The sequence below is a fragment of the Sorex fumeus genome, unplaced genomic scaffold (genome assembly GCF_029834395.1).
Source record: "Sorex fumeus unplaced genomic scaffold, SorFum_2.1 ptg000014l, whole genome shotgun sequence".
Lineage (NCBI taxonomy): Eukaryota > Metazoa > Chordata > Mammalia > Eulipotyphla > Soricidae > Sorex > Sorex fumeus.
In genome coordinates, this window is record NW_026606071.1 from 43081262 (window position 1) to 43103969 (window position 22708).

A 22708-nucleotide genomic window follows, 5' to 3' on the forward strand; every position below is an offset into this window, starting at 1 on the left:
AGGAGTAAACCCTGTGCATCGCCAAGTGTGACCCAAAAAGCAAAAAAAAAAAAAACCTGCAGAGTAGCATCCATAACACAATTGCATTTTATTTAAAAAGCTGTATGTGAAAGAATATGTGGAAGCTGGAGTGATAACACAGCGGGTAGGGCATTTGTCTTGCATGCGGCTGACCCGGGTTCGATCCCCAGCATCCCATATGGTCCCCCGAGCACCACCAGGAGTGATTCCTGAGTGCGTGATCCAGGAGTAACCCCTGTGCATCACCGGGTGTGACCCATAAAGCAAAAAATAGTAAAAAATAAAATAAAGAATATGTAAAAATAAGCACCGCTTCACGATTTTCAACTAGATAGACAAACAAAAAGTAAGCACAGTCAGAGCCAGAGTGATAGTACAATGGTTAGGGCATGTGCCTTGCCTTGCACACAGCTGAACCAGGTTCAATCCCCAGCATCCCATATGATCCCCCAAGCAGTGCCAGAAGGAGTGCAAGGAGTGATTCCTGAGGGCAGAGCCAGGAGTAACAACTTAACATCACTGGATGTGACTCCCCCAAAAAAAAAAATTTAAAAAAAACAAGAGCACCGTCAATCAGATATCATGCACTTGAAAGAAAGTACTAGAAGCAAGCAGTTACCAGAGGTCGGAAGAGGCGGGAAGTCAGAAGCGAGAGTGGCAGGCACTGAGGAGCCTCAAGGCAGGCGGAGATCGGAATCCAAGAGAGACAGGAGCCGCAGTAGGAGAGATCAGCCATCAGAATCCTGAAAGGTGAAGCTGACAGACACCAAGGCAAATTCTAAGGAAACTTCCTGGACCCCATTCTCCAAACAGCACCCCACCCCCAAACCTGTAGCATTCATCAGCAACCAAGGGCAATGACTTACTGTGCCTAGTTTTAAGGGGTAAGAGAAGGTGATGTGTAAATCCAAAAACATACAAACACACACACACACACACACACACAATTGTGCACGTTCATAAACACACAAGGCAACTTCGATATATAGTACCTATCTCTAGATCATAAGAGAAATGGATGGTCCTACAATCATTATAGCAAATGTGACCAATGAGTAACTATTATGTATATAGGACTCCAAAATGTAATTTCATGGTTAGTCTGAGTCTAACCAAAGGGACTATTACTCATAAGAGTAAGAATGGAGAAAAGATCTCAGGAGAGAGGTACACCCAATGCAGATGCTATCACTACTGCCTGCTTACTCATACACTTCTAATTCCACCTTCAGTGCACTGTTTCAGAACACCAGAAAGGTGCCCTGAGGTTCAGAGGACAGCATCCATCTGAGGATGCATGCATAGCAATTTCTGAGTGCTTTACAGTATTCTCTTACCTCTGTATTCTGTAAAAAAGCTTAGGAAAGGTAAGCACCATAATCATTTGTATCTTTTAATTATCTCCTGGCCTTGTGTTTTACTATGGTTTGGTTTGAGTCTGGCTCTGACTTTAATTTAGTTGTTTTTTTGTTTTGTTTTGTTTTGTTTCGTTTTTTTCTGGAGGGGACCACACTCAGTTGTGCTCAGACTTACTCCTGGCTCTGTGCTCAATGGTCACTCCTGGCAAGGCTCCGGGGATGATATATAGGGTGCTGGGGATCGAACCCAGGTCAGCCACATGCAAGGCAAGTGCCTTCCCTCTGTACCATCTTTATGATCCCTTGAGTATCTCCTTTTATAGCAGAATGCAGAATACACATTATGTGCTTATTGCTGGCACTGTAACACCCAAATCTTCCTAGCTAGAGTCTAAGAGGAAATTTCCCTCACTGAATTCTGTCCTAAAGTAAATCCAAAAAAATTCCAATTGTATACCATGAATGTATAAAACCACCTATAAAATAGTTCTCATTATGCAAGGTACATAGAAAATGGCATTTAATTTTATACTTTCTGATCCTCACAACAGTCTCATGAAGTCATCAATGTAAATGTTCCTCTTGATTAAATATTCCAATTAGTAGTCTTTCGAGGGCGGTGTCCTAGTTTCTTACAATCAAACAGATATCTACAAAGAACCCAGTGAAGGGGTTAGTGAGTGAGCTGATACCAGGATCCAGCCAGATTCTATGTTCTTCTACATCCAACGAGAAAATTCCCTAAATCTAGATCAAAACCTCGCTGGTTCAGCAACAGCCCCCTGCCAAGTGTATCAGTACAGACAGACACACCATCCGTAATGGGAAAATCCACCGGAGCTGAAACCCTCAGACTGACCCTTATCTACTCAGAAACTTTGAGGCATTTCCTTTTAGCCTCTAAAAATTGGGGTTAATGCTACTTACTGAAGATCGAAAGATTAACTAGTTAATCCTCAAAAATCTCCTTGGAATTGAAAAGTGCTAAAAAAAAAGTTACATAACTTAAATTAGTAGCAAGAGATTGTGATTAATCTTTCATAGGAAGGTGATACTGTCCAGGGCAATAGGGGCTCAGTATGAATTTTTTTCTTGAATAGTCAAGGGCAGAATCCAAGGAAACCTTCAGCATTGAGTAAAGAGGAAAATAAAACCAAACAGAAATATATTCTTCCTGAGATAATATAAAAGAGAATTTAGTTCTGGAAGCCTTTGCTCGTTGCTGCTAATTAATAAGAACTGAATACCTACTGGGCAAACAGCCTTGAATTGCTCTTAGCTGCTCTTAGCTTAATGAAAGATTCATTGAATTTTTTAGTGAATTAAATTTTGGCTGAAGATAAAGACGGAGCATTGAAAGGTATGCCAAAATAGGATGAAAAATTAATGTTAAGGAAATAGGAATTCATTCCGAGTCTTCGATGCTTTGACTGGGTTTCGCATGGGTGAAGGTGAATTAAATTCTCCTTAGAAAGCAAAGTATTCTGAAATTTCTGAAATTTACTCAGATAAGACTGAGATCAAAATTTGGTTGTGATTTTTACGACCACAGCTGGATTAACCCAGGATAACCCTCCAAGCAAACACGGAAGACAGCAATCAGAGGCAGGAGGTAGGTTACGAAAAAGCTTAGACTTCAGGAACTCTTCCAGGCCTTTGCAGGGCAATTTATCTTAAAAGAAAGTAGCAGAATGTCAGAATTCATTTGAATACTAGAAAACATAAAAATTAAGCCATTTCAGGGTTGAAGATATTTTAAAATGAAAATACAGTGAAACAGAAAAAAGATAAAGAAACTGGTCTGCCTGGTCTTCATATGTCAACATATTTAGATCTGATGAAACTATATACAAAGGGGAAAAAACAGGAATTAGGAGGGAAGCTGGAAAGAGAGGGAGGGAAAATGGTTTCAGAAACCTTTTGAGTACTCATCCTTGTGTGAAGTGTGACCCAAAACCTGGATAAAAATTTTTTAAAAAATTAAAAAAAAAAAAACAGGGCCACAGTGCAAATGGGAAACTTCTGAAAGCAAATTCTCTTTTAACTCTTTGTAAAAAAATTTTTGGAGCGAAGGGAATAAGGAATAGACTGTTACTGACAAGAAAATGTTTCCCAAATCTAAATCTAAATTTTGGTGTTGTTTTTTTTTTTTCTCGAGGCCCATAAACTCTCAAGTTTCTGGAATATTTGTTATAACCTGGTCCAAAGCCTGTTACAGATGTTGTGAAAACAGACCTCAAGCGGCTTGTCATTCACTTGTCAAGTCAATCCTGCATCAGGTAAGGAGAGTTCAGGTCGGAACCATGATGCTGGAGCAGCAGCCACATGAGGAGAGAAAGCAGGAAGGCTGGAGTCAAGGCTGACAACACTTCAATGTCATGAGAAGAAGTTAGAAATGTTTCCATCAGGGAAGATGAAGAGCAAAGAGAAGGGAAGGTACCCACCTAAAATCTGCTTCGTAAGGAAGATGATGACTTAGGGAGATGATGATTTAGGAATAGGGAAGAAGGCAGAGCCCAACCCCGAGGCAGAAACCGCAGGACAACAACCCCAAGTGATGCTACGCTGGTACCAGGTGAACGGAGAGGCAGTTCAGTCCCATTTGAATCAACAGAATTGGCCTTGAGTGCAGGAAGGAGGTGAGGAGAGCAGCATTGCCTTGGCACGAAAGGATCCGGGGCAGAGTCCATTCATCACAACACAGAATGGGACTTCGGAAAAGAAGGTTCTTGGGAGCTGTTAAGACTAAGATGGCTACAAGATGCTCAGCAAAAACCTTTTCTCAGCAAGGTGACCCAGAGTGACCTGGATACAGATTTCAGGACAGAAAGTCATGTCGCACAAGAGTGCAAAGAGGGCAGGAAGGAAGGAGAACTGAAGGATGGAGAGCCCAGGGTGGAAAATCAGCAGAAACCAGAGCCTGGGCAGGAGAGAGGAGCAAATGTCAGGGGTTGTGATAACCAAGCTCCCAGCACCACGGAGAGATAAGAATAGATGGAGGTTTAGGAGTGGTTCTCTGGCCTGGACTACTACAATGTGGGGCCAATGGTAACTTTCTTATTTCCCTAGACCACAGAGGTAGAACCCACAGTGACAACCAAGGCAGGGAGAATGAGTTCCAAGGATCAGGCCACCTTCTAAGGAACAGGACGTTGTAGTAAAGACATGGCCATTGAATAGCCACGTGGATAAAAATAATTGGGACACTGTGTATCTGCTGGTTTTCTGGTTGTGTGGGGAATCTGGGCTATACCAGTCTGGGTTACTCTTGGTTCAGTGTTCAGGGGTCACTCCTGGCAGGATCAGGGGACAAAATGAGCCTAGAAATGAACCTGGGTCACCAGCCCTTCCTCACTGTGCCATCTCTTCTCCAGTTCTTGGTTGGATGGTGTGTGTGTGTGTGTGTGTGTGTGTGTGTGTGTGTATAATTATTGGTAAAGAACACTTATAGGGGGCTGGAGAGATAGCACAGCAGGTAGGGCATTTGCCTTGCACGCGGCCGACCCGGGTTCCATTCCCAGCATCCCATATGATCCCCTGAGCACTGTCAGGAGTAACTCCTGAGTGCAGAGCCAGGAGTAACCCCTGTACATCGCCAGGTGTGACCCAAAAAGCAAAAAAAAAAAAAAAAAAGAAGAACACTTACAGTACTAAGAAGGAAAAAAAAAATCCCTTGATATTGATGGGCTGGAGTGAAAGCACAGTGGTAGGGTGTTTGCCTTGCACACAGCCAGCCCAGCCAAGCCAGGTTCGATTCCTCTGCCCCTCTCAGAGAGCCCAGCAAGCTACCGAGAGTATCTCGCCCACACGGCAAAGCTTGGCAAGCTACCTGTGACATATTCAATATCCCAAACATGGTAACAACAAGTCTCAAAATGGAGATGTTACTGGGCCCACTCGAGCAAATCGATGAACAACGAGAGGATAGTGTTGGTTTGTTTTGTGTTTGATACTGACGACAAGATGAAGTCACCAGAGAGAAAGGGGGAAAGAAGGGAATGTTAAAAGGGGGTTAACTGTATGATATTGATAGCAAATGAAACACTGGTGGGGAACATAATGCAGTGTATGTAGTACATGTTAAAATATAAGCTGCAATCCTGATAGGCAGAAGAAAAAGAAACATCAGGATGACAAAATGTTGGCCACCAGAAGAGAATGGGGTCATGGGGCCAAATGAGATAAAAGGATTTATTATATAATGGTCGGTGGAAACTAGACCTTTGCTGGGGATCATTGGGTAGCAAAAGCAGATGTTAGATTATAAAGCTTTACATATGAAAAATAGCTTATACATACTATTATAAGGAGATAGAACCAATATTACTTAAAGTTTTTAAAAGTTCAAGAGGCAGAGCAATAGTTCAGTGGGTAGGGCACCTGCCGTGCACACAGCTGACACGAGTTTGATCCCTGGCATCCCATATGGTCCACCAGGCCCACTAAGTGTGATTCCTACTCATAGAGCCAGGAAGCCCTAAACACCACCTGGTGTGACCCAAAAACCAAAAGAAAAAAACCAACCAAACAAAAAAGTCAAGAATACAATAACCCTTGAATCTTCATGTTCAACAAGGGGATACATAAACAAACCAGTGCAGACAGGAGACAGAAGAAAGCCAATGAAGACTTGGGAACCCTCCCAGTGAAAGTCAAGTTCATGGGCCAAGTCTGCAGAGTGGCTGTCGGCCAAGGGCAGAGACTCCAGACCTCCCTCTTGGAATCCTCGCATCTTTCATTGCAGGAGGGAGAAAAGGGGAACGAGATTTTATGTTCCGATTCTTGGCACAAAAGCAATCCAAATCTTGGACAGGAGAAGGAAGCCCGTTGAGGAGGGAATGAGGACTAATTCTAGCACTCCAGAACAACACTTACATTTCCAAAGTACTTGTCCAGCAACTCCACATACCGATGCACAATCTCTAGTGCCAAGAGCTCATTGTCCTGATTTTCTACTGCACAGCAAAAATATAAACTAGCATACCTGGAAAGGGGGAAAAAAGTGGAATACGATGATGTTAAACCCAAAGATGAGTTTCACACACACACAAACACACACACACACACACACACACACACACACACACACACACACACCATCCCAGTAAACATGCAGTTAGTCCCACCACCTCCTTTTCAGAGATTCTCACCACTAAAGTCATGATACTGTCACAATCACTCATTACACACAATGTCCCCCTCCAAATATCAGAGTCACATGATCACTCATCACACCCAATATTCCCCTTCAAATATCAAGGTTACGTGATCACACATCACACCCGAATATCCCCCTCCAAATATCAGTGTCACTCATCACACCCAATATCCCTCTCCAAATCTCAGGGTCACGTGATCACTTATCACCTCCAATATACAAGTCATATGATCACTCATCACAGCCAACATCCTTCTCCAAATATAAAAGAATACACAGAAATTCTCAGGTAATGGTGATTGGATTGTTATGCAAGAAAATGGTCCTCAACAAAACTAGACCTTGAAGAGCTATTGTCAGGGGGCAGTGGAAAACAGACGCTTGCTGAATCCCGTGTCCTTTCTGATCCTAGCTCCAAAGTCCTGTCCCAGGGTGTTGGGGGCTCCCCAGAACTCCTCTCACTTCATACTGTCCCAGAGTCCTGCCTTCACTTCCAGCCCCAACCCAGTGTGTGTACCTCTCGCTTCTCCTCTTTAGTCCTGAGTTTAGCTGTCACTTCTTTCAGGGAACCTCACCTCTCTGACCAGACTGAATATCCTTGTCTGCTTTAACTTCCCCCATCAGAGTTTCAGTGGCTTCCCAAAGGCAAGTACTTACCTGTTTTGTTCACTCTGTTCTACCTAGCAGCTGTAAAGATCTGCTGTGATCTACTCACATCTGTTTATATGTACATATATATGTGTGTATGTATATATAAAACTTTTTTATATATATAAAATAGTATTATATGTACATATATGAAACAACTGGGGCCGGAGTGATAGCACAGAGGGTAGGGTGTTTGCCTTACATGCGGCTGACCAGGTTCAATTCCTCCGCTCCTCTCGGAGAGCCCGGCAAGCTACCAAGAGTATCCTGCCCACACGGCAGAGCCTGGCAAGCTCCCCATGATGTACTGGATATGCCAAAAACAGTAACAAGAAGTCTCACAATGGAGATGTTAATGGTGCCTATTAGAGTAAATCGATGAACAACAGGAGGACGGTGCTACAATGCTACAGAGTATAAACAATTGAATATACAATAATTTCAATTGTGAAATACATATATTTAATATATATAAAATATATACAATATAAACTAGTGTGTATATGTGTGTGTGTACACACACACACACAACTGTTTCAACTGCAAAAGGACCCAGTGATTTTAGAGAAGCAGTAGGCAGTCAGGGAGGGTCAAGTCTCTCTGTGGGCAAGTGGTTCCTGGGCTATGCCTCGCCCTTCCGGTTGCACATTAGGCAAAGGCATTCCCATATGTGTTCCGGGATGCTACCATAATAAAGCCTGGGGCTGAGCAGAAGTGGCCTGGTTCAGGAATTGGTAATTCACTCCACTGTCCGCAGAGGTTACCTCTGTTCTCGCTTTCAGGTTTTATAAACAACCTGCCCTGCCAGAGCCTTTCATGGAAGTTTTCCTCCTGGAAGTCACAGGGTTGGGTGACAATGTTAGAGGCAGGGTCAGTCAGCTGTATTCTGGTCCTGGCTTTGGCACTGGTCCTCTGAATCTTTGTGACAATGCTACTCTGGGAACCTCCGTTTCCTCAACTATAAATTGAGATTCCTTTCTAGTGTGAACTTAGCAAGATAAGCAGGTGCAGAAAAGAAAAAAATTATATATTGGCTTTAATGCCAGGAAAATCCCAGTACTGCCAATTACCATGCACTTAATTAAAGGTTGATTACTTAAACTCTCCATGACTTAAGTTTCCTCATCTGCCAAGATGAGAAATAATAAGAACCTAAGAGCTGTTTACTTTTCTGTAAACATCATTTGCATTCCTCACCACAGAATTTGTTGCTAAGTGGAGTTATTTCCTTATTGGGGGATAAGGACTTAGCCTGCGGTGTCTGCAGTCAGGGACCACTCCTATGATGCTTAGGGGACCACATGGGGTGCTGGGGGGAGAACCCAGATCGGTCCTGTGCAAGGCGAGCAAGGCAAGAGTCCTGCCCAATATACTCTCTCTCCAGTCCTGACATTTACTTAATTTTTTACTGAACACATTTACTTTAATATAAGCTTTGTGCAAGCGAGAATGTTCTTTGACTTGCTTACCACTGCACCCACAGTCACTGAAAAATCACAAGCTCCTCAGCTATTTCTTGCATGCATGCATACATGATCAGTATGTAAATTAAGTGTCCAGAATCCATCCTGGCACACGGACTGTCTTTCAAGAAATAGTTCTTTGCTACCTCCCAATTCCTAGGTATGTTATTCCTGCGGCTGAAAGACAAAGTGCTTGTCTGTAACTAAACCTCTAGAACCAGCGCCACTATTAGCATGGGCCTCAGATGACAACGGATCATAATTAAAATGTACTTGTCAAGAGATCAGGAAGGGGGAGAAGAAGGGGATTTGGGGTCAGTGTTGGAGGGATGGGGACACGAGACGGTGGGATTGGAGATGGGAACATTATATGCATGAAAACCTACTGTAAACAACTACATAATTCACAGTGTCTGAATAACCAAAAAAATCTTAATTTGGGGCCAGAGCGACAGTACAGTAGGAGAAGGTTTGCCTGCACACATGTGCAACTGAGTTCAATTCCTGGCATCCCATATGATCCCCTGAACACTGTAAGGAGTTATCCCTGAATGCAGAGCCAGGAGTAAGCCCTGAGCACCACCACACGTGGCAAAAAAAAAAAAAAAAATCCTTAATTTAAAAAAAAAAGAAATGGAGTTCTTTCTTAGTTCATTTGTAAGTACAAATTCTAGAGTTCAGTCTTCAAAGAATGACAAATGATAGGACTCGGTAATATCATCTAAAACATCCCACAGTTAACAAACCCGAAAACCAGTCAGTTCTCTTGAAGTCACTCACACCTTTTATATACAAGTTTCAGTTCCTTCCAGTCAACAAAACTGCTTGTCTTCTGGCCCCGGGAGAGAATGATCTGCACAATTTCCCGGGTGATCTTCTTCCTTTCTTTGTCAGGGAGTGTCGTGTACCACTTCTGCAGCCGCAATTTTCCTTGTCGACTAAAGAGCAATATGAAATGTATCTGGAATAAAAAGACAGGGAAATTCAGAAACTGATCCCCCCAATCAGTCATGTTCACTCCGAGAATCAGTAAGAGTTTTCAAGAGGATGTATCTTTCCACACTGAGGGAAAAAAATGCCAGAACATGGAAATGATCTCATCTGAAAAATTACATTTACCCCATCAGAGAAAAAAACAAAACAACAAAACAAACAACAACAACAAAAAAAAAAAAAAAAAACCAGGATATCACACACACAGATCACTTTACAGGAAAGATAAGGGTTTTTTTATTATGACTTTTTTTTATTAAAAAAAATTTTAATAGTGAGACATCATGAGGTACAATTTTTGTGCTTGGGTTTCAATTATACAATGATCAAATACCATCCCTCCACCGGTGCCCACTTCCCACCACCACGGATCCCAGTATCTCTCCCACCCCCCATCCCCCCCATCCCTGTCTCTGTGGCAGGGCATTCCCCTCTGTTCTCTCTCTTCCTTTTGGGTGTTGTGGTTTGCAAAAGAGGCATTGAGTGGCAATCATGTTTGGTCTATAGTCTACTTTCAGCATGCTTCTCCCATCCTGGGAGGATCCTCCCAACACTTTTAGTTGGTGTTCCCTTCTCTATCTGAGCTCCCTTTTCCCCTAGCATGTGTGGTTGGCCTCCAAGTCATGGAGTAGAATTCCTGGTACTAATCTCGGCCATTCTTGGGTGTTAGTTTCCTATTTTGTTGCTTTATGTTCTCCAGATGAATGCAATCTTTCTATGTCTATCCCTTTCTTTCTGAGTCATTTCGCTTAACATGATACTTTCCATGTAGTACCACTTGTATGTAAATTTTGTGACTTCGTTATTATGACTTTTTTAAAGGCCACCTCTGGTGGTGCTGAGCCTTGATGGAGCGGGGGATGGGAATGTAACACTTAAACTCTGAGCCCCACACATACAAGGCATATTCTACTTGAGCTACTGCCTCAGTCTCTGTTGTACCTTTTGAGTCACAAACTCATCACGGAGAGGAAACAGAACAAGAGAGTATATCCCTCTTTTGAAAAAACTAAATGAATGTGCTCCCTTCATAAATCACACCTTAAAATTAAAAACAATAGAAGGATTTACTTTCAAGATTATACCCTTGTGGGCTGGAGTGATAGCACAGTGGGTAGGGCGTTTGCCTTGCACGCGGCTGACCAGGGTTCGATTCCCAGCATCCCATATGGTCCCCCAGGCACCGTCAGGGGTAATTCCTGAGTGCATGAGCCAGGAGTAACCCCTGTGCATTGCTGGGTGTGACCCCCCCAAAAAAAAAAGCAAAAAAAAAAAAAAAGATTATACCCTTGCTTCATGTCACACCTATAGAAACAATGACAGTATAAAGAAGGAGGGGGAGGAGATGAAGCCTAGTACAGTGAAGAAGGGAGAAGAGAATTATATTCTAAGTAAAAAGTATTTATCTGTAAGGTGCCGTGATTTGCTATTAATCCACAGTGACATGATTATTACACTGAAGTAAATTAGCATTTTTCCTTGTATAGTTACCAATTTTGTATAGAATGGGAACATTTAAAATATGCTTTTCGGGCAAATTTTCATTATCCGATATAATATTACTAACTCTACAGCAGATATCTAGACTCATTCACACTACAGAACTGTAACTTCGCATCCTTTGGCCAATATTTCCCCAACTGTCTCTACTCTCTGCTCCTAGAAACCACAGTTAGATGCTTTCTACTAGTTGCTTTGATTCAGTTGATTCTTTATAGATTCTACCTGGAACTGACATGATTCCCCATGTCTTTCTGTCCCAGCGTATTTCAGTAAGAATGATGTTTTCTAGTTCATCCGTGCCATCACAATTGACAGGATGTCTTTCTGTTTTTGAATCTAAATAATATTCCATTGTATAAATGTGTGCATATATAGTATATATTCACACTTTTCTTTTTTATTAATGCAAATTTTATTTTTATTTTTGTTAGTACACAACAAATTCCACAAGTCCCCATTAAAGGAAGTAACCTAAGTCTAGTTTAGAGCCCAAAAAATTGAATCCCAGAATTAAAGCATAAGCTACAATAAAAGAATGCTTTGGAATGTGTTGGGTTAGTTACTATGTTGATTTGTTTCTAAACTTCTACACGTTGTATTTTCTTCAGCCTCACTGATTATCCGGGGATCCAGTTTCTCTTGCTTATTTTCTAGTAAGAACTGTTCTGCCACCATTTATAAAAACTGACCTAATGTTGAATTGTTATCGGCTATCCAAGTCAGCAGATTCTCCTACTATGCCATCTAGAGGAGTTGTATATACACATTTTCTTGTCCCACTCATCTACTGAAACACTCAAAGTTGATTCATACTTTGTCTCCTGTGAATAATGCTGTGATGAACAAGGAAATACAGGCATCTCCCAGAGATAATGATTTCATATCCTCTGAATATTATAGTAAGTAGTGGGATCATGTGGTAGGTCAATGTTTTTTGAAGAATGTCCTGTTTTTCACAATTGGCTATCTACTGCACTTTTCACCGGCAGTACCTAAACATTCCTTTCTCTCTATGTCCTTCCTTGATGGCAATTCCAACAGGTAAGAAGAGTTAGTTCCTTCCTTAGGGTCACTGTCCACTGTCACTGTCCTCCCGTTGTTCATCGATTTGTTCGAGCGGGCCCAGTAACGTCTCCATTGGAGACTTTGTTGTTACTGTGTTTGGCATATCGAATACATCACGGGGAGCTTGCCAGGCTCTGCCGTGCAGGCCAGATACTCTCGGTAGCTTGCCGGGCTCTCTGAGAGGGGCGGAGGAATCGAACTCGGGTCGGCCATGTTGGCTGCATGCAAGGCAAACACCCTACCACTGTGCTATCGCTCCAGCCCCCCAGAGGCTTGTTACATGTTTTCTTCTAGTTATTTTATAGTTTCAGTTCTTGTACTTTAGTATTTTAACCCACTTCAAGTTGATTTTTTAATATGGAATGAGATGAGGGTTTAATTTCATTCTTCTGCATTGACATGGTCGGTTTGGTCACCACCATTTATTGATGAGACTGTCCTTGCCCTATTTATATTCCTGGCACCTTTGTTGAAAGTCAAACCAAGTCTTAAACATGAACTGTTTAAACTCCACATTGTGGTCAGTTGGTTGAAAGCTTTGAATAAACTATCTCAAGTAATATTGTCTTTGGCAACACAACAGATTTTTCTTAATAGTTCAGACACTATTTGGGCTATTGAGGAAGCAACCTGATCCTATTTTTAATGAATTTTTTTCCTTATGTTCAGATTTCAAGGAATTTCAAGATCTCTTCCAATGGCCTAACTGAATGGAAAAGATAGAACATACAGACATTTACTTTGGCACCTCATAGTTAGTACCAATTTGCTTTACTGAGGTTATTGGATGGCATGGTGTTGACTACACAGCAGGAAAATTTTATGACTATTTTATGGTTTTCTTAATCCACAGTATAAGAAGAGCAAATTTAGAATCAATTTATTTGTAGTTTTACTTTTTTATTGTAGAGAACATGTCATGAAGAGAACAATATAGAATCAAGTAAAATTTTTTAAATCCTTACAAAATATTCAGCTTCCGTTACTCAAGAAGTTTGGTTCTACATGTCACTGCATAAGTCATAAAATCTCACAGGTGGTGATATCTATGGATAAAGGGAATGGGGTCTTTCCTTAGAGACCCTTCTACTCTCAGTCTATAGAAATTGAGGTTTTCTATCTATACAGATCATCCTAGGAAAGAGATGTGTCACTCAGAGGCAGAGTGGTATGGGGGAATGGCGGGTGGGAGGGATACTGGGATCACTGGTGGTGGAGAATGGGCACTGGTGGAGGGATGGGTGTTTGACCATTGTATAATTGAAACACAAGCACAATAATTTGTAAATACACAACTGTACCTCATGGTGTTTCACTAATAAAAATTTAAAAGGAAAAAAAAAAGAGATGTGTCACTTTCTGGAGAATTGGAGGGTCAAGATATGACAAGTGAAGAGAAAATAGTCTAAAGGATTTGCTTCTCTATAACTCCAAGGAAATTTGACTTTTCAACCTGGAATTATCCATATTTGCTTAGGACCCCTTTCCTTAACTACCCATTCCACTGAGAGAACAGGATTGAATAATTCCATCACGAAACAGCTATTGATTCTGAAGAATCATAGTGAGAAAGATTTTTTTGTTTCGTGCTTTGTTTTGCTTTGCTTTGCTGTCTTCCAAAGAAAAGACCATCACAAAAGTGACATTCTCAAAGTAGAAAACCGAATGGCAACAGAATCTGAAAACCTCCTCCAGATTTTGAAAACAAGACTCAGCTTTGGCCCAGCGCCAGTGAATGGGTTCATTCCATCAAAAGTCTACACTTGGAATTTAGAAACCCACACATTTTATCAATGTTCATATTACACTTCTTGTCAGAACATATTCTTTTTGCCACCTAACTTAAATCTTTTGCTAGAGTTTAAACAAATTTTCCCTGATTTTATAAAGAGACAAGGTATCACCAGGCCTAGAATGCTAACAAGCCAGGGACCAGTCTTGGGTGAACAGGCCCAAAGTAGGGGCACCATGAGACAGAAATAAGAGAGAAAAAGCAGGGGGTCGGGGGCAAACAGCCTCGGGGACTCAGAGCCTCAACTGTCCTCCATGAACAGAATTTATTGCTTAGAACCGAAAATCATTAAAAGGAGAAGAACAACATTCTTCGGACAGGCACCTGATGATCTTGGTCTACCTAGGTTACACTACTACATATTCAAGGGCATTCATTTATTATATAATGAATATAAATATAATACAACTGTCAAGACAACTGTCCTCCCATTGTTCATCGATTTGCTCGAGCGGGCCCAGTAACATTGTGAGACTTGTTACTGTGTTTGGCATATCGAATACGTCACGGGGAGCTTGCCAGGCTTTGCTGTGTGGGCGAGATGCTCTCGGAAGCTTGCCGGGCTCTCTGAGAGGGGCGGAGGAATTGAACTCGGGTCGACCATGTTGGCAGCATGCGATAGCACAGCGGGTAGGGCGTTTACCTTGCAAGTGGCAGACCCGGGTTCGATTCCCAGCATCCCATATGGTCCCCTGAGCACCGCCAGGAGTAATTCCTGAGTGCAGAGCCAGGGGTAACTCCTGAGCATCGCCGGGTGAGACTCAAAGAAAACAAAACAAAACAAAAAAAAAAAAAAAATATATATATATATATATATAAATATAATTCTTCCAGGAGGGGCAACAGAGAGAGCAGACAGGACCTCCCCCCCCCACCGGGGTCTGTATTCAGGGCAGCATCTGGACCCCCAGTATTCTGGATTCTGGTTCCCAACACTAACAAACTCTTCACACAGTGGAAGACAACTTTAACCTTTTCCTCCCAGAAGAAATAAGTCTGGTTTTATGTCCTCTGCTTATTGGTACTATTTTCAAAATTACCATTATATTGATTCCTCTAAATTTCTCTATATCCTGAATGCTACTTTTAATTCAGGGAACTCAGATCAATGCCCAAAGCTTCAATGAGAGGCTGAGCTCTTGCTGAGGTCCATTTACAGTTCTATGTTGCAGATGTCTCTCCAATCAAATGCCTCTCTTCTTCAACATAAGTCAACAATGCAGAACAAGAACCAGACAATTTTTTCATTGAGATAACAAATTCAAAGAGTATTTTTTTTAATTTTTTAAGTTAATTTTTATTAGCTGTACCATGAGGTACAGTTGTAGACTTACAAATTTTTGTGCTTGGGATTCGATTATACAATGATCAAATACCCATCCTTCCACCAGTGCCCATTTTCCACCACCATGGATCCCAGTATCCCTCCCACCCTCATCCCCTCATCCCACCCTGCCTCTGTAGCAGGGCATTCCCCTTTGTTCTCGCTCTCCTTTTGGGTGTTGTGGTTTGCAAAAGAGGCGTTGAGTGGCAATCTTGTTCGGTTCATAGTCTACTTTCAACATGCATATCCCATCTTGGAAGGATCCTACAAACACCCTTTATTTGGTACTCCCTTCTCTATCTGAGCTGCCCTTTCCCCTAGAATGCCCAGCTGGCCTCTAAGCCATGGAGTAATCCTCTTGGTACTGATCTCGGCTATTCTTGGGTATTAATCTCCTATTTTGTTACTTTATGTCCCCCAGATGAATGCAATCTTTCTATGTCTGTCCCTCTCTTTCTGACTCATTTCGCTTAGCATGATGACCCAGGACATAATACATGCACCCACAAGACCTATTTGAAATACATTTAAAAAAAAAAAAAAAGTGTTCCAAATTCAAAATAAACAAGGAATAAGTTCCAGTTAACTCAGTAATTGCATGCCATAAGATAGTGCTGAATGATTTAGTCCTCTCCAAATGTGCTTGGGGAAAAAACAGTGGATTGTCTTGATCTGTTTCACCCCCAGATTTGATGTTATTTTAGAGAATCCAGAGAATGAATCTTGGTGACTCACTAGAGTGTATCCTCTCGAGCAATTAATTTGGGCTTTTGTCTATTTGCTTGTATTTTGTTTGCTTGGGTTTTTAGACTACACCTGGCAGTGCTCTAGGCTTACTTCTAGCAATGGTCAGGAAACCCTAGATTCTTCAGGAGATGGAACTGAGATCGGCCATTATAAGGCAAGAGACTTATTCACTGTACTATCTCTCCAGCGTTAACACCGCAAGCTTGAAATCCAAACATAGCAAGTTCATCAAAGTATTACTTGGAGCTCAGTCTTTTCCTGAGTAATTGCTGACAATCCACTTTAGGGCTGTGCCCAAAATTCTCACTTTGGCCCTGTGAGTGAACTATTTTATCAACAAGTCCCCAAGCACAAGCAGGGAAGTACCATCCATCCAACAAGAGAAATACAAGACAGTCCAGAAGCAACAGAGTCAGTGTTAGCTTTCCTATTTGTGCATTCAGAGGCTATACCTAGAAATATTCAGAAGTTACTCCTGGCTCTACACTCAGGAATTACCCCTGAAAGTTTGGGGGGGCCCTGTGGGATGCCGGGGATCAAACCCAGGTCCTCCACATGAAGGAGAAGTGCACTACCCACTATACCCTCTCTGCACAGGAGTTACTTCTGGCTCTGCACTCAGGAATTACTCCTGGCGGTGCTCGGGAGACCATATGGGATGCTAGGAATCGAACCTGGGTCAGCCACATGCAAGGCAAACGCCCTACCCACTGTGCTATCGCTCCAGCCCCTGCATGGGTTCTTCATGTCAGTGGTTGCCGAGTATTTACTAAGCATACAAGAGAAGACAAGCCTTTCTTAGGATTTCCTCAGCTCGTGTCATACCTGATCACCCACAAATCCACTGCACAGGTGTGGGAACCATTTGCCCAGAGGAATACAAAGGTGGCCACATGCATCCTTTGCCAACTAATGTTCTAAGTGCATGTACTGAGCATGACCTTTTGCCCCAGTTTCCCTGCATCTGGTCCACTCTGCCCCCTCCTCTGGGCTCCCTGATAAGTAGATAGTAAACTCCAAGACCCTCTTCGTCTTGAAAAACAATGGCCTCTCTACAAACCCAAACTTCCTGAGAAGTGACTCACTGTCAAGAGCCCAGAAGTACCCATTCTTTTTGAACATGTAAATTTACTTTTAAATCTATCCCAAGGACACACCTTAGAATAGAACACAGAGGAATGTTGAAGCTCAGCTGTTTGCCACGGTTTTTTTATTAGTGAAACACAGTTTTTTATAGTGACACACCCAAAACAAAACTGGAAACTGAAACTATATACCTAAATTGCCTAAAATAAAGAAAAAATAGGTAGGATTTGCTAAAATAAGAATGCTTATGATATATGTTAAGTTTCTTTTTAAAAAAAAAAAACAGTATAAATTAGGATGGGGGGATGGGAGAGAGGGTATTGTAGCAATGACTCAAAACTATACTTACATAGATACTAGGTGACGGAAATAGACCGAAATGTTAATAGTGTTTATCTTGGAATAGTAGAAGTATAAACCATATTTTTTCCTCTTTGTACTTGACTAAGGTTTTCAGAATTTATATTTGAGATTCTAGGTTGTCAGTAGCAACCTCTAAGTATCAAGCTGAGATTAGCACCCAAACACCATGGGAAGATGTGACCTTCCCATGCCCCCGCCAAAAATAAAAATAATAATTTTTAAATTTTAAATAATGCTATTTCAATGTTTATGAGAAACAGCCTCGTTCCTGACGCCCCATTCGCTCTCAACGGAACGAACATCTCCGAATGCAACAGCTATGTGTACCTAGGTCGAGAAGTCAACATGACAAATGACCTGGCACCTGAGCTGCGCAGGAGGAAGAGAGCGGCTTGGAACGCCTTCAAGAACGTCAAAGAAATAGCTAAGAGGACGAAGAACCTCCGGCTCCGGGCACATCTCTTTGATTCCACTGTTCTTCCTGCATTACCATAAGCCTCAGAGACCTGGACCCTACACAAACAGGATGAGAACGCTATTCGGGTCTCACAAAGAGGAATTGAAAGAGCAATGCTTGGAATATCATGTTTCACTCAAATGGGAGAAAGAATCCGGAGTTCCGACCTCAGTGGACGATCAAGAATCGGGGATGCTGTCTCGTTTGCCAAGGTGTCAAAACTCAGATGGGCTGGTCATGTAAAGACGACCGCTGGACTAGAGCTGTTACTGACTGGATTCCACGGGATGTCAAAAGACTGCGTGGCCGCCCACCTACCAGATGGTCAGACTTCTTCATCAAGATCCTGAACGATCAGTTTGAGGCTCTTCGTGTTCCCAGAGCGAACAGATGCCATTGGGTTACACTAGCACACGACAAGGACAAATGGAGACATTACTGGCGCCCACTCGAGCAAATCGATGATTAACGGGAAATCAAGTGATCAAGCTATTTCAGGGGCTGAAGAGGTTGTAAAGTGGGTAGGGCATTTGCCTTGCACACAGCCAACACAGATTAGAACTCCAGAATCCCATGTGGTCCCCCAAGCACCACCAGGAGTGATTCCTGAGTGCAGAGCCAGAAGAAACCCCTGAGCATTGCTGGGTGTGGTCCTGGGAAAAAAACTGAGATTTCATTCTAGCAATGACTTGAAGAAAATGTAACTCAGAAAGAGTAAACCTTCAGATCACTAAGTCAATGATGGTTGGAGGGATCGCTCAGGATGGGTGAAAGTAGGCAAAGGACCAAACATGATGACCTCTCAGTATCTGTATTGCAAACCATCAGGCCCAAAAGTAGACAGAGAGTAAGAGGGAAATTGTCTGCCAGAGAGGCAGGGGGAGGAGTGGGGTGAGGGATACTGGGGACACTGGTGGTGGCAAATGTACACTGGTTAGAGGGATGGGTGTTCTATCATTGTATGACTGAAACTCAATCATGAAAGCTTTGAAACTATATCTCACAGTGATTCAGTTAAAAAAAAATTAAATAAAAGAAAGAAAGAAACTCCAGCTAAATTACACACACACACACACACACACACACACACACACACACACACACGCACACAGAGTGAACCTTTGAGTTTAGGTTTTACTCATGTTACCTGGAATCTCCCCTTTCCCAGAGCAGGCTGCAGTGCAGAGGATTGTGTAATGAACAGAGTGGAGACCAAGCAGTCTATTCATTTATTTGGTGAAGGGGAACTGGACTCAGGGCCTCCACCAGGTGAAGCAAGCTCTCGACCACTGAGCCTCAACCCTGACGCCAAGCACACATCCGAAAGGAATAGAACAGACCCGAACAATCAAATATATTAAGAGAGTGTGTTCGGGACACCTCTGCTCCAGTTCCATATATTTAAACTGAGTTGGGGTGTAAAATGCATTTCCTGCAACTAACATGGCTACAAGGAGGAGGAGGAGGAGGAGGAGGAGGAGGAGGAGGAGGAGGAGGAGGAGGAGGAGGAGGAGGAGGAGGAGAAAGAAGCTAAGGCAGAGGAAATGGGGAAGGAAGAAGCCAAATAGGGAGAAGAAACGGAGGAGGAGGAGGAAGAGGAGGAGGCAGGGGAGAGAAGAGGAGAATGAGAGGAGGAAGAAGCGAAGGAACAGGAGGGAGACGGGATGGAAAGATAATGAGGAAGATACTGAGCCTCTAATGAGGTTATAAAAAAAAATAGCAGAAAAAAAATATGTTCCAGGATGATGCTGGAGGGTGAGGAAATATTAACAGAAAATGGCTTTTTAATGCCATATTTAAACTCTTAGAGAACGCTGGGTAGCAGGAAGAATCTAGATGCACATCCCTTTCCGGCTGGGGGGAACGGCTATTTGGAGCAGGCCTCTGGGCGCAATGAACGCAGCTCTGTGAACAGCCAAGAGTGCGGGGAAGCTGGCAAGAGCCCCTCTAGGCAGGTGCGGACCCCGACTCCTGTTACGAGACCGTCCTGTTAGATCACTCACTAGCTGACTCAATTCAAGCCACAAGGAAAAGGGGGAAAATGCTTCGCTAGGTCACACGGTGAGTGTGAGACCCTCCACCAGGCAGTGAGCACCTGCGGTGGTCCCTGAGGATCACTTGGTCACAGCAGCAGCCGAAATGACTGTGCTTCAGAGAGAGCCAGGACTCCAGGCCATCCCTGCCAGCGATGCACTTACTGACACCTGGCACATGCATGTTATATAAGTACAAGGCTCGAGGCCAGAGCCAGGGCAATACTGCAGAGGTGCCCTGAGCACCAGTAGTACTGACCCCTGAGCACAGAGCCAGAAGTAGCCCGAGGTAGCACTGTAGCACTGTCCTCCCGTTGTTCATCTATCTGCTCATGCAGGCACCAGTAACGTCTCCATTGTGAGACTTGTTGGTATGTTTTTGGCATATCGAATACGCCACGGGGATCTTGCCAGGATCTATGCCATGTGGACAGGATACTCTCAGTAGTTTGCCGGGCTCTTCTAGAGGGACGAAGGAATCAAACCTGGGTCGGCCACGTGCAAGGCAAATGCCCTACCCACTGTGCTATCACTCCAGCCCAGCCTAAATCATTGTGATTAGGCCAATATAAAAATACATATTTATTTATAAAATAAATATATATATTAAGCTAATATATATATATGAAGCTTAGTCTTTTACACTTAGCTTATAAGGTGATGAATATCAAAATATCAAAAATCCAAGGGGATAGTTCAAAGGGCTGAATACATGCTTTGCATCAGGGGGACCAGATTTTAATCCCTAGCATCAAATGGTCTCCATTAGCACTGATCCAGGAATAGTCTCAGAGCACTACAAGGTATGGCTTATAAAAAAATAAATAAATAAAATAAAATAAAAGGAATGATCAAGGTAAATATTAAACTACCCACTTTTTTACTCTCTGGCTACTTTGTGGGGGGGGGGGCAGGGAGCACAAATTTGAAGATGCATTTAGGAGCCCAAGAGATAGCTCAAGTGGCTTAAGCATCTGCCTTGCAAGATGTTACATGAGTTCAATCTTTCAAGCCACCACGTGTGTCTGCAGTAGGCTGCTTGAAAGTTTTTCATTTGCAACCACTATTTTCCTCGGTAATTCTTACAACCCCTGGTATATATCTATAGAACATAGGTATAATTTTTTTTTTATTGCTGATAATAATTCATGGGCCAGAGCAATAGCACAGTGGGTAGGGCTTCTGCCTTGCACACGGCCGACCCAGGTTGGATTCCTCCACCCGTCTCGGAGAGCCTGGCAAGCTACCAAGAGTATCTCACCCGCATGGCAAAGCCTGGCAGGCTACCCATGACGTATTTGATATGCCAAACACAGTTACTGGGCCACATCCAGTTATACAGGTTTTTTTATTTATTTTTTGGTTTTGGTTTGTCTTGAGTTCACACCTGGCAGAGCTCTGGGTCAACTCTGGCTTTATGCTCAGGGATCACTTCTGCTGGGCTCAAGGTACCATATGGGATGCCAGGGATTGAACCCAGGTCAGTCACGTACAAGGCAAGCACCCTACCCACTTCACTACATCTCTGGCCCCCAGTTATGAAGGAACTAATGCCTGATGGGCACCACCTGGTCACCTGGACCCCTGAGCACCAGCAGGTGTGACACAATAAAACACACCCTTTGCACCAGGAAATTTACCAAAGTGAACGCTGGGCCGAGACCTGCCCCTGCAGCCGTGCCACGTGTCTTGGTGGCTCTGCTGCCCGGGACAGCTGCATGGTGAAGTCCTGGGGTGCAACTTCCGGTGACCCCCACAACTGAGTGTGCAGGCACACCATGGTCAAGCATGGGAGCAACTCTTAGTGATCACAACAGCACCAATAACAAAGGGAAGGAGGGGAGGACTGTCTTCAAGGCCCAATGACAGGAGAAAGGCAGGAAAGACCAGAGCTGGCATCTGTCAGAAAGCTTTGAGAGGGGCCCAGAGAGAGAGTGAGGTGGGTCGGGTACCCACCTGGCAAACATCCAACCCGGGTTTGATCTCTGGCATCTCATAGGGTCCCCCAAAACCCCACCAGGAATGACCCCTAAGCACGGAACCAGGAATAAGACCTGAGTACAGCTCAGTGACCCCTAAACCAAATATATATATATATATATATATATATATATATATATTTGAGAGATGGGAGGAAAATGCAACCTGAAGAGGGGGGGTACCGAGAGAAACGAGAACTTTCCACCCACCCAGAGAATGCCTGAGAACAGCACGGTTGGGATGAACACGGGAGTGCTACCAGGGCAGGAAGCCTCCTGGGCCTCCAGGCTCTGCCCTCAGAAGCTCCTGCTGGAGTCAGGCACCCAACTGTTCCACAGGACCAGAGGCCAAGGACTGCCTGGCATTTGACTCTAACGGGAGAGAAAGAAAACAAAGGGGAACAAACAGAAAGGAAAGAAACCAGTGGGTTACATGACAAAACATAGGAACACAAACACATACACACACACACACACACACACACATACACACACACACATGAATAGGGTCAGAGAGTTCTAAGAAGATGGAGTACCTACATCAATAAAACAGGACCAGCCACCACCATGCTGAGACCACTCTCCGCACACCTGAAGGTACCGGCAGAGGGACAAAGCCACGTGGGTTCCGGGGCCGAGATCTCCGAGCCTACTCGGATTGGAGTTGAGCATCCTCCACCCAGATCCTCCAAATTCCAGTAGGCGGGGGTCACACCCC

At 43.3% G+C, this 22708-nt stretch overlaps 1 protein-coding gene across 1 annotated transcript in view; it reads right to left on the bottom strand.

Annotated features, from left to right (window-relative positions):
• Nucleotides 1–22708, bottom strand: part of AP1S3 (adaptor related protein complex 1 subunit sigma 3) — a 97524-nt gene that overhangs the window by 11626 nt on the left and 63190 nt on the right. The window contains exons 2-3 of the mRNA XM_056111872.1: nucleotides 9431–9609; nucleotides 6255–6363 (exon numbers count right to left, since the gene is read on the bottom strand). Coding sequence (XP_055967847.1) covers nucleotides 6255–6363; nucleotides 9431–9609 — 288 coding nt within the window. The remainder of the gene's footprint in view (nucleotides 1–6254; nucleotides 6364–9430; nucleotides 9610–22708) is intronic.